General features: G+C 38.3%; 3 protein-coding genes across 4 annotated transcripts in view; all 3 read left to right on the top strand.

Annotated features, from left to right (window-relative positions):
- Positions 1-2,942, top strand: part of LOC307035957 (claudin-4-like) — a 33,823-nt gene extending 30,881 nt beyond the window's left edge. For both annotated transcript variants that reach the window (XM_079675856.1, XM_079675857.1), the window contains exon 3: positions 1,144-2,942. In XM_079675856.1, the coding sequence (XP_079531982.1) occupies positions 1,273-1,908 (636 nt within the window). In that variant the 5' untranslated portion in view covers positions 1,144-1,272 and the 3' untranslated portion in view covers positions 1,909-2,942. The remainder of the gene's footprint in view (positions 1-1,143) is intronic.
- A 2,450-nt stretch (positions 2,943-5,392) lies between these two features.
- On the top strand, positions 5,393-6,553 carry cldnf (claudin f). The gene has a single exon (XM_079675854.1). The coding sequence runs from the start codon at positions 5,493-5,495 to the stop codon at positions 6,234-6,236; it is 744 nt and encodes a 247-aa protein (XP_079531980.1). The 5' UTR covers positions 5,393-5,492; the 3' UTR covers positions 6,237-6,553.
- A 1,074-nt stretch (positions 6,554-7,627) lies between these two features.
- Positions 7,628-8,949, top strand: LOC307035958 (claudin-4-like). The gene has a single exon (XM_079675858.1). The coding sequence runs from the start codon at positions 7,833-7,835 to the stop codon at positions 8,463-8,465; it is 633 nt and encodes a 210-aa protein (XP_079531984.1). The 5' UTR covers positions 7,628-7,832; the 3' UTR covers positions 8,466-8,949.
- The last annotated feature ends 3,606 nt before the right edge of the window (positions 8,950-12,555 follow it).

Raw genomic sequence — 12,555 nt, 5'->3', positions numbered from 1 at the left:
ACCTTCATCAAGCTAAAAATGTGACATGAGAGATGAGGACTCTGCTCTACATGCTGAATAATTCTTAGTAATTTATAACTAAAACAACGCTAAATGTTTTATAAATGTAGGACAGAATTATAAAAACTATCAAGATTACAAAAATATATGCAAAATTACTCCTAATTCACACAAAACACATTTTTTAATCAGTTTTTCAGTGTTCATAAGTGTGAATATACCTAGACCGGAGATTATATTTGTGGCGAACCGTGTCCATCGCAACTGGACCCTTTGTAGACACACACATAAAAACATGTCATTTTCACAGTGGATCTTATTCAATATTGTGCACTTATTTACCACATTCGATATCCAAGAAATAACGATTGAGCAACTGTGACCAAATATGTGTAAAAAGACAATAAGTTTACCTCAGAGTGAATGGGGGAACAAACTGTCAATGTTTGAATAAGTCTCTTAAACGCTAGAAAATTATTATCTTTTCTCTAAAAGTCAACAAAGACTATGAGCTCTTTTACAGCCTGAAAAGTATCATTCTTAGGTCTATGAGACACAATCTGTTCTCCACAGTTCCTTGAAAGCTTACATTTAAGTAGCAAGCAACTCGATGTTCTTTAGTTTAGCAATAGCATCAGCAATGTGTTAAAATATGAACCTTATATTTGTATCGACCTCACAATTAATGAGATGAATGTTGTTTGTTTTTACACAGGAAACTTCCATTGCCCAATATCTAAATCCTTACCTGTCCAACACTGCCCCTTGCTGTAAACAGAATAACACATCCTGTATTTATTCTTACAGACCTGAAACTTTAATCCATAATATGGCAGGTGTTCAAGTTAGATCATAACTACATTTGTGTCAACCCACCCAGTTATTCAACAATCTCTGGGAAAAGAGGGTTACTTACTTGTGTTATATTATTGTCATAGAAGATTTATAATTGAAATTTGAAATTCATTTGTAAATGTACCTGGTCAAATGTTTTACTTTGAAATCCCAGTTATTTGGAAAATAAAGAGTTGACAACAAGTTTTCTTCTGTTTGTATCTGACCTTGAACGTATGGTTTGAGCAGGTCAGCACTCTTAAAGGTCACTGAATCTTTGTTTGTGTGTAAACTCCTTCTACCCAATAGGAGCCCAGGACTCACATACCCTCATGTGTGTGTCCCTTCTTCTCACACAACAACCTATAAATACAAGCTCACATCACTCCACCTGTCTTCCTTTTTGGATTTTATCGTGTGAGGAACAGAGCCGGCAACATGGTTTCTCAGGGGATTCAGATGATTGGTATATCCATGGCCCTGATTGGCTGGTTCATGGTGATCGTGGTGTGTGCCATGCCCATGTGGAAGGTCACTGCTTTCGTGGGGGCCAACATCATCACGGCTCAGACGGTGTGGCAGGGCATGTGGATGAACTGCGTGGTGCAGAGCACGGGCCAGATGCAGTGCAAGGTGTACGACTCCATGCTGGCCCTGCCCCAGGACCTGCAGGCGGCCCGCGCCATGATCATCATCTCTATCCTGACCGGGGTCTTCGGGGTGATCCTGTCCATCGCCGGGGGAAAGTGCACCAACTGCATCGAGGAGGAGCGATCCAAATCTAAGGCTTGCATCCTGGCTGGAGTTCTGTTCATCGTGTCGGGGTTTCTCGTCATCATCCCCGTGTCCTGGTCCGCCCACACCATCATCACCAACTTCTACAACCCGCTGCTGATCGAGTCCCAGAGGTACGAGTTGGGAGCGGCGCTGTATATCGGCTGGGCGGCTGCTTCACTGCTGCTGATGGGAGGGGGCCTGCTCTGTTGGAACTGCCCCCCCAAAAAAGAAAACCCTCACTACCAACAAAGATTCACCCCTGTGAAGAGCACCAGCACATCCAGAGAATACGTCTGAGAGGGTTAGCCCTTCCTACACGGACTGTTGGGGTCACAGGAAATGAAACACAGAATACGATAGGATGATGCTTTGCTGTCAGGTCACGTCTGATGTCTTTCTTGCATCACATTAGCTCCATTTACAAAATCAACAAGGACAGATTTTTAAGAAACAAACAGACATTCAACAGAACATTCAATCACAATATGTTCAAGACCTTTAATGTACATTTGATCTGGATTTAAACTCCATATTTAGTTATAGAATTGAGTGTTAAACTAAATAAGTGCCTCAATCTAACCCCTTAAATCACAATACTGAAGCATTTTTCTTTTCACCAGAAAAATGTAATCATAGTTTGCTCAAACTAAAACATATTCACCGGTATTGTAATAGCATAGATACAGCTCGAGCTGAATCCTGAGTTTTGTTTGTGGTTAGTGTCAAAGTGACCTTCTTCAGAGCGGATATTTTGTCTAGTCAAGCAAGTGTAACTAACAACATTAACAATGACTTCCTCACAGGGAGTTGTGCCAGCGGGGCCCTGGGCTTCTCACACCTAGGAGATGGAAGGCAGCCATCTTTAATGTGAGCAAAGCGCTTTCCTATAATGAGTGAACATGATTTCTTTGACCAAAATGTTGTCTATTTAAACAACAAAACAAGACAAAATAATATGAAAGAGCCTTTAAAAATGTTAATCCACAATGTATTGTGGCAGGTCGATAAGTAAAATAGGAATTCCGATTCAATCAATGTGTAAATATTTAGTCAGATTGTATTAATAATGAATTTAAAATCCAATCATCTTTATTCTATTGAAATGGTAACATCTGAACAGATATAGGAAGAAAAAGTACAACTTCCTTTTTCTTAAGCAGGGTCTGTATTGATTCGTCTGTCTTGATAACGCAGGGATGTCAGTAACACGTAAACACTGTAGGAACATTAACGCATTTTTCTTTCATTTTCACACTGCTGAACAATTTTATATCTCTATTTCTGTGTTTCTGAATCTTGTAATGTTCTGTAAATAAACTCTATACTCACTGTATGATTACTGTTTACTTCTGAGACACTCAAGCATTTAGTTGTATTATAGAGATGAAAGGAAAAGGAAGAGGTAATAAAATCAACATCACAGTAAACTGAGGAAATGATTATGGAGCAATGCAATTCAGGAGACATTACCATAAGGAGGTTACTGCTGAGTTGTAGTTTCTGTAGAAAACAGGAAAAAAGACAAATCACCATATCAAACCATTTATGTTTTTGATGTTTTGGGATAATTTACAAAAGGAAAAAGAGATGTTTACAGACATATATACATTCAGACCAGTCAGTATAAGCATCAGTCCAATCTATTATATGTTTTCAGACAATACGGGTTAGAAAGAAACTCACAATCATTACAAACAAGGTAAAGTAGGTTTATTCAAAAGTGAGTTTACACTCACAGTAAATTGACACCATTTGTGAGTTTTGTTTGACTTATAGCACTGTGTGTTATCCAAATGTAATATGAAGTGTTGCTGCACACATCAGCAAAACAAACAGACAGTGTGTGCAGTTTCACCTGACCGGATAAGGTGTGAGAGTGTCATCAGTTTGTTAGAGGTATCCGTCATAGGATGTGTTTTTTTCAAAGTAAAGGGATTGTATCAGCTGACAGTGCTAGCTTCTTGTGACTCATCACTCCATCAAGTGATCGTTATCTGAAACGGATCCCTCCTCCTAAGGTCGGGGCAGACTGCATATATCATATATCAGACATACAAGCAACTGATGCTGTCTGTACAACTCAAATATACATCATATTTTGGTCTGTGCATCAAGCACTGTAAAAAAGGTCTAATTTCTAGTCAGAATAAGTCTTTACAATTTATGTAAGATATAATAACTTAAGAAGTTACAATGCAGTGAGATATAGGCAGAGGTGTAAAGTAACTAAGTACATTTACTCAACTATTGTACTTATAATTTGGAGGTACTTGTACTTGAATATTTCCATTTTATGCTACTTTGTACTTCTACTCCATTATAATTCAGGATACATTGTGTACATTTACTCCACTACATTAATACCTTTAGTTACTTTACTGATCTGGATGAATAATGTGAAATATAATCAAGTGTTAAATCAGACTTTAGTTCCACCTGGAATAAATTCACAAGCTACCCTGCAGTATACAAAGTCATTCAAACTAGCTGCACCTTTACCAGCTTTGAGAACACTTTAATGATCAATCATTATAAAACATATCATATATATTATTCTGAAATGGATCAACCTGCACAATGACTACTTTTACTTTTGGTACTTTAAGTATATTTTGATGCTAATACTTTAGTACTTTTACTTGAGTAACATTTAGATTGCAGGACTTTTACTTGTAACAGAGTATTCCTACAGTACACTACAAGTTTTCTCAAATACACAATCTGAGTACTTCTCCCACCTCTGGATATAGGGTCTTGTATTTAGACAATGCATATTAAGTATCTTTTTAAGTCAAATACTCTTTGACATTTGTTTGAGTTGTATCTCAGATGAAAACATGCCTCAGATATGTGACGTCTCACAAGGTTTTGAAGCTGCTTTCTTTTTTCAAGAAATACATATAACTTGATATGAAAAAAATACATTTTTATGGAAAATCAGAAAACAGAAGACTTATGGACATGTCTGGCATATTTTCTAACACAACATTTCCTGATCCTGGTCAATACAGTCCAATATAAGTGTTCCCAGCTAATTACAAGATCGTATCTTATTTATCTAAATATCCCATCTAATTTCAAGGAACCCAAGCAATTTTCACTTATTCTATTGGAATATTTATTAAGTTATTACAAGCAAAGACACCTTGCTTTTATTATTATTTTAGTTGATTTTGGAGCAGAATTGTTTTCAGTGTGATACAAGCCATCCTTCTAAATAACTCTGTGTTTCTGCTCTGGTTCTGTGATACTGTGGTTGATGGCTATAGTGCTTCAACTTAGAAAACAAACTCAACCCATCTTGTAAAAGCAATTTGTAGAAGGTATAAAGACCAGATCACAATGTCCTTCCCTCCTTTTTCCTAACATTTTCTCAACAGAATTGTGTAAAAGTCTTTAAGAAGTGTTTTTTTAAATGATAAACACTAGAAACCTGCAAAGCCTTCCATATTTAAGTAAAATTGATCACATGACCTTTAAATTGAAGAGATAATGTCATTATCTCTTAGTTGCTGTCTTATCAGTTGTGTGTGGGGGTTCATCGTTGTCTTAGGAGGCCGTTGTTTAGTGAACTGGTTTCAGGACCTCTGAAGTCTCTAAGTGGCTGTAAGTCCATCCAATAAAACCATCTTTACGGCAGTCGAATCTGCATATGAAAGTGTTTTTCAAACTACAAAAGCTAGCATTGTTTGAAAAAAAGGGTGCCGCTCCTCTAGCTCTAGGAAGAGGAATCTTGATTGACCAGAATAACTCACCTGGTGACGAGAGCCCTCCTCCAGCGCATTCTCTGACAAACAACAAGCGAGGGAGTTGTGTCACTCGGGAAAAGGACCAGAGCTGTATGCTGTCTTCTCTGCTGCCGTAGACCAAGCCTTTTCACTATGGGCAGGATTGGCAAGGAAATTGCGGGTCAAATCATCAGCTTCATAGGCCTTGTTTTGGTAGCAGTGACGTGTGGGATCCCCATGTGGAGAGTGACCTCCTACATCGGAGCCAACATCGTGACGGGGCAGACCATCTGGGATGGCCTGTGGATGAACTGTGTGATGCAGAGTACCGGGCAGATGCAGTGCAAGCTGAACGACTCTGTGATGAAGCTCTCCAAAGACCTGCAGGCCGCCCGGGCCCTGGTCATCATCTCCCTCATTGTGGGCTTCATCGGCTTCATCATCACCTTCGTTGGAGCTAAGTGCACTGGCTGCCTGGACAAAGATTCATCCCAGGCCAAGGTGGTGATCATAAGCGGCTGTCTCTTCATCGTGTCCGCCGTCCTGGTCCTGATTCCCGTCTGTTGGTCGGCAGCCATCACCATCACAGACTTTCAGAGCGTCTTGACCATCGAGACCCAGAAGAGGGAGCTTGGAGCCTCCATCTACATCGGGTGGGCCGCTGCTGCACTTCTTCTGCTCGGAGGGATCATCCTAACCACTTCCTGCCCTCCACAGAAACCCATGTATGGATACCCAGGCTACCCATCGGCACAAATGTACCCTTATGCAGGCCCAGCAAACTATAGTCCTGTGTATGCCCCCCCCTCCAGCCAGCCCTACACAGCCCCCGGGTCGTACGCACCAACCAAACCCTATGGAGCTCCAACCGCGTACTCTGCTAGACAATACCTCTGAAATGAAAGAACAGAAACAGGATAAAGACATCTGCCAGGATGACTTCAGAAACTTGTTGAATCTAACATGATATGATTTTGATTGTTGTTATGCTCTATGGTAGAAGTGTTCCTACTTTATGAAGTCTTGATATAAGAGAAATATTGTGTCAACATGAATGCATTCATAAGGAAGTCCCTGCTGATACTGTATTTATTTTCTTGTCATTAAAAGCACATTTTGTAAATAGTGATGATTTGTAATGTTTGTTTTCTGTAAATGCCACTTAATCTTTGAGTATTTGAACGATTTTTAATAAAATGTTTTGATATATTCAACTATCTGTTTGTGGAGTCATTATAACAACACCTTTTTATTATTTTAAAGATATTTTATGAATATTATCTAATTGTATAAGGTCAGAGGCCTTCTGTGTATGGGTGACTGAGAGACCAAAAATGTCCCTCTTCCAATCTTCAGCAAAGGATTTTTTAACTGTTTAATTTCATTTTAACAAAACAAGACAAGACATACCCTGACATAGGTCGTTTTTCATTCAAATGACAGATGGTTACATGACAAAGCAAAGTATAGTACATAATTAAATAAAGCAAATCCAGTCTAAATTGAAATAATTAAGTAAATAATATAAATAAATACAAACTGGGAAATGAAAATAAATAAATAAAGTAAAATCAAATAATTACTAATGAAAGCATTTTACACTGGGAATGACATCTTTGGCACAGCAGGATCAGATACACAGGGACATTTTCCATAGTGTTCATCTAAAGTTCGGTTCAGTTTCAACAACCCTCTTCAACCAGCGATACATCCAGATATATCTTTCAACACAATTCCATCTTTGGGTAAAAGAGTCCTAAAACAACCTTTTTTATTTCATTTGAATCCCTTTGCAACTTCACTTCACACTGTGAATATATTGATGAAACATCAGAATACTAACCCTGAAATAAACAAATACACAAAATACACTTATAAATACAATCACAATACTAAAGGAAAGACTTATTTGCAGTGAATGATGCAATCAACTGTGTCTATGATCAACATGCGAGCTTCTGATTTGAAAAAACGAAATCAATTCCTAAAAAATATCAAGTTTAATCTCATGAGATGATAACTAAATAAAGGTCATGAATAATAATTTTTTAAAAAATGGAGGCTCCTTCCTTTAACATTGGACATCCGGTGATACTCCCTCCCATATATGGTTTATTTTTAAATGTGAATCAAGTGACTGGGCCTGATCTTCCGGTAATGTGCCCAATCAAAGGCTGGCCACTGGCAGACCAGTGTTCCGGAATGTGTTGCTCTTTGCTGCCTCATTTACATAGTCGTATAAGGCTGATGTTCATCTCGTCGAAACTACTCCCGGGTCCCTGTGTGGATAATGTGAAGAATCTGGTTGGGTGGGTAAATCACTCTGCACACTGGTTTCAGGTCAGAAGGAAGGACATTCTGACTCCACCCTCAACAAGGACGTCCTTATAAAGCAAGGAAAGGTTCAGCCGTCTTTATTCGACTTTACAACTTGAACTGAACTGACCTGCTCCTGAAACGCTTCTGTTCAAGTGTCTCTATCAAGACCTCATCATGGTGTCAATGGGACGACAGATGCTGGGCTTTGCCCTGGGCATCATCGGCTTCCTGGGGACCATCATTGTGTGCGCTCTGCCCATGTGGAAGGTCACGGCCTTCATCGGAGCCAACATTGTGACGGCGCAGGTCATCTGGGAGGGTTTATGGATGAACTGTGTGACGCAGAGTACCGGTCAGATGCAGTGCAAGATCTACGACTCCCTGCTGGCTCTGCCCCAGGACCTCCAGGCCGCCAGAGCTCTCGTGGTCATCGCCATCATCGTCTCTGCCTTCGGAGTCATCTTGGGCGTTATTGGAGGCAAATGCACCAACTTTGTTGAGGATGAAACTTCCAAAGCCAAGGTGGCCATTGCTGCTGGGATCATCTTCATCTGTGCCGGTGTTCTCATCCTCGTCCCCATCTGCTGGTCTGCCAACACCATCATCAGGGATTTCTACAACCCCATCATGACCAACGCCCAGAGGAGAGAGCTGGGGGCTGCGCTCTACATCGGCTGGGGCACAGCTGGGCTTCTCCTCCTTGGCGGTGCCCTCCTCTGCAGCTCCTGCCCCCCTAAAGAGAGCCCGGAATATCCCGTCAAGTACTCGGGCGCCAGGTCAAATGCCACCAGTCGTGCCTACGTCTGAGTGCAGCGTTCTCCTGAAAAAGACTTCTAAGTAATTTACTTTTTTGAGTAATCCTCCTTCATTGTGAGTTTCCGATAGCACCAAAAGTTGTGTCTTACTTCTTTTGAAGCGACACAGTGAGATCTGACTTTGTGAGAAATTCAGATTTCTTTGGGTGGAGGCAAGAAAGAGTGTTTCTTTTTTTTAAAGGGAACACAGTACAAAGAGAGTTGTGAAACAATTTCTGTGGCAGCATAATAACTGGACTGAATGAAAGCTATTCTATATAAAACTTTTCAACTTTTCAATTTTTTCTGAATGTATCCAAGCTGTGCTAGAATGATGTTAATTGTCAACACAAGCTGGGAAAGTTGTACAGTACCCTTGATATTTTGTGAATGTACCGTATAAAATATTTTACATAGATTATTGGCAAATATATTATCCAATACTGTTTTTGTTTACCAAATCACAGATTTTTAATAAAACGTTTGCTTAAATGAAATTATTTTGGGTGCCTTTTTTCATTTTAAAGTTTTCTGTTCTCAAAATGTTCATGGTTTAGAATATGTTTATAGTGAGTATGATGGAGCCAGAGAATGTCACAACAATGTGTATTCAAAAACATTCTGCAGTATGTCTGAAATCTTCCTGCAGGCGTTAAACCAGTTCAACAAGCTTTACAGTGCTGAACTGGTAGAACAGACTCTAGTGTGTTTGTTTCAACAGTCAATCAATCAAAGCCAAACACTCACAACACCAGCAGGGAACAGGCTTTGTATTCAACCATGACGTGAGAAGGCCTCTGGTGCCATCCTACATTTTTATTGTCAAAAAATCCCATAAAAAGACTTATAAATGGTGGGATTGACTCAAACTGATCAATAATGCCCTTGTTCATAATGAATAAACGTGTGGCTCATAAGCGTGCTTAAAGGTTTTTGGACAAAAATATAGACTCAACATTTATTTTAAAAACACAATAACTAACAATGGCACAGAGGTTTAATACCAGGCTTGGCATACTCTTATTAATAAGTAACATTATGTGTTACAAAATGTAAATCATATCAGAAAGGCCACAAATAAGTTTCATTTCAGGGGATTGATATCAAGATTCTGGACCAACAGCTGTACCACTGTCAGAACAGTATGTACAATATTTGTATTGAAGTAGATGTTATTAGGATTGTTATGAGAATGAAGAAAATAGACAAACTTCTACACATTGAATTCAGTTCATTACAATATTGTATTGTTAAACAAGGGGTATGGATTCTAAACAGTATATTTAATATAACACCCTTAATGAAACCAAAGGAAATAGAGCATGTCATCCTTATAGTTATGGTTCTAATTTAAAATCCAATGCGAGTTTTAAAGAGAAAAAGTATAACTTTCCAAATGAAACTATCAGTCATTTTAGCAAAAGCCCCAAATCAATATGAGTTTATGTTCCTGTGACTCAGTGCTTGAGTATCGGTTGTAATTGTGACTTGTCAATTTGTAGCTATAGAGGAAATTACGTGACATTAACAGGGGAAACCAAACCAAACCAAACCTCTGGGCCTGAGAAGTGAAGCCAGGTCAGATTTTATAGAAGCCAGTGAGAAAATGATCCTTATTCTCGCTTTATTTATTACCTCAGTTAAAATGTTCCTAATTACTTTATGGTCCCTCTCACTAGTTTATAGTCAAAATAATCTAAATGTTTTTCCAATTTAGAGTAAAATAGCATTGAAGCGACATGTAGGGCGGGGCTAACTTGTGATTGACAGGTCACCACCACGGTTTTGTCGTGTTTGTGTCTTCCTGTTCACATTGTTTTTGTAGTTTATTAAAGTCAACTGTAACATTAAGAAAATGTCTTGTCTGGTGTGGGTTAGTGCTTAGCTCCACCCCCTTGTGTGGGGGTCGAGCAACAAGATGGCGACGGTCAAAATATCAAACTCAAGTGCAATGGTGGCTATGCCCACTTTTTATATACATTCTTTAGGGAAAGCACTGTTCATTTCTAATTTTAACCAACAGTTTATGTTCAAAAGGTAATTCCATAACCTTATAAAACTGGTTAGTATTAGTTAATGTTGGGACCGCAACAAAAAAGGTAGAACCTTAGATAAGCAGTTATATTATTTAGCTTGATCTGTCTGTGCCTAAATTAAACAAAACCATAACCCATTTTTTCCAAGACTTTCCAAATACGCAAATTGCCTTTTCAACCACTTAACCCTTCAAACCAAGGCTCCACAAAATGTATTTCTGAACAATTATTTGTAACATACTGTAACATAAAAGCCCCAGATTAATTGTGTCTTTCTGCTTATTGAGTGTTAGATCAGAAATACCCAACCCAGTCTCATGGCATTTCGAGTTCACCAACACGATTTTTAATCTATTGATTCGTGTTCACCAACACGATTTTCCCCTTTTTTTCATGTTGCACAGCACGATTTTAAAAGCAATGTATTTCTATTGGTAGTCTCACGGAATTACTTGTTATAGGAAGACCGGAAGCTGTGTGGTTCATAAAAACATGTTCTTACTCAATAGCAAGCCACAATTATTGCTTTTATTTTAAATCGTATAATTTCGGACTTTTATTTAAACATTAAATAATACTTTAGATTAAGGTCTTCTTTTAAATAAGAAAAAAGCTTTGGGGGTATCTACAGATAAATATTAAGCCTGACAAAGTACTTAACGTCTAATATATTGCTTTCGTGCAATGTTAACTATGTTGAAGCACTTATTTTAACTGATATTATACATATGAATTATACTCTTATGTAGATAGTATAAGAAATGTGAAGAATATGACAGTTTAATGGTGGAGGTATACACACATTTTGATAGATGTCTTGTAATGCGCTGTTGAGGAACCTGTGACCCAAGATTTTCATTCATTGCATACACCGTAGTTGTGTATAGGATATGTCAATAACCTTTGAAAATCTTGAAAGGGATGTGCAAAATAGCCATTATCCAGTCTTTAATGAACTATTAGTAGAGAATAACGAGTAATGAATATACTTTATTTCTCATTTCCATTCATGTCAATTGCAGATAAATGTTTAGTCTTGTTTTACATTTGATAACACCAATGCCATGGCAACTTCTAATTGTGGGAAAAACGAAAACGTTCAGTAGAGACGTACCATAGAACATTTTGCGAAACACAATAGCCAGCATGTGTAGTTCTGGGGGGGGGGTTCGATTCCAGTTTTGGATAGTCTGGCGTGGTTTCGTTCCATTTCAAACAGCTTTTTGACGCTAGGCTAACCTTTGCGCACTGCCACTCCAACATCCAATCCCAGAGCTTGAAGATTAATCACGGGGACTGTAGTCCTAAACGATAGCTGGGGATTATGGGTAGTGTAGTTTCTTCGGCCATCCTAAACACCTAGAGGCCTACGTCTGTTTCCGGTTATTTTTATTTTGAAATTCAGTTCCTGACGGACGTAAAAAGATCACGAGATTATGGAAATAAACCAATAAATAAAAACAAGGATAATTATGTGTTATTGTTGAGTAAATAACAGTGTGTTATTTTGAAAAGAATAACAAATTAGAAGGAAAAAAAGATTTAAAAAATACAGATGTCAGTATCCTGAGGCTCTCAGCCCCATTTATTTTCCTCACAGACGGCAACAAAAGTCAGAAATGATACGATTTAAAATAAAAGCAATAATTGTGGCTTGATATTGAGTAAGAACATGTTTTTATGAACCACACAGCTTCCGGTCTTCCTATAACACGTAATGCCGTGAGTATACCAATAGAAATACATTGCTTTTAAAATCGTGCTGTGCAACACGAAAAAAAGGGGGAAATCGTGTTGGTGAACATGAATCAATAGATTATAAATCGTGTTGGTGAACACAAAATGCCATGAGGCTGGGTTGAAATACCATGTGTCATTCAAAAAAGCAGTTACAAATAATGTTTATTTTTTTATTTTTTAGGAGTTCAGAAAGAATGGGAGCAGCTCACAATGGGAAATGTTTGCATTGCAGCAGCATAAAAACACAAGGCAATGTACATAAGAGAAATCAAGACACAGAAATAAACAGTCCAATATATTTCAGAAATAGAAATAAAATAGCATTAA

This window comes from Notothenia rossii (assembly GCF_949606895.1).
Source record: "Notothenia rossii genome assembly, chromosome: 4".
NCBI classification, from domain to species: Eukaryota; Metazoa; Chordata; class Actinopteri; order Perciformes; family Nototheniidae; genus Notothenia; species Notothenia rossii.
This window is presented reverse-complemented; position numbering and strand designations above follow the sequence as displayed.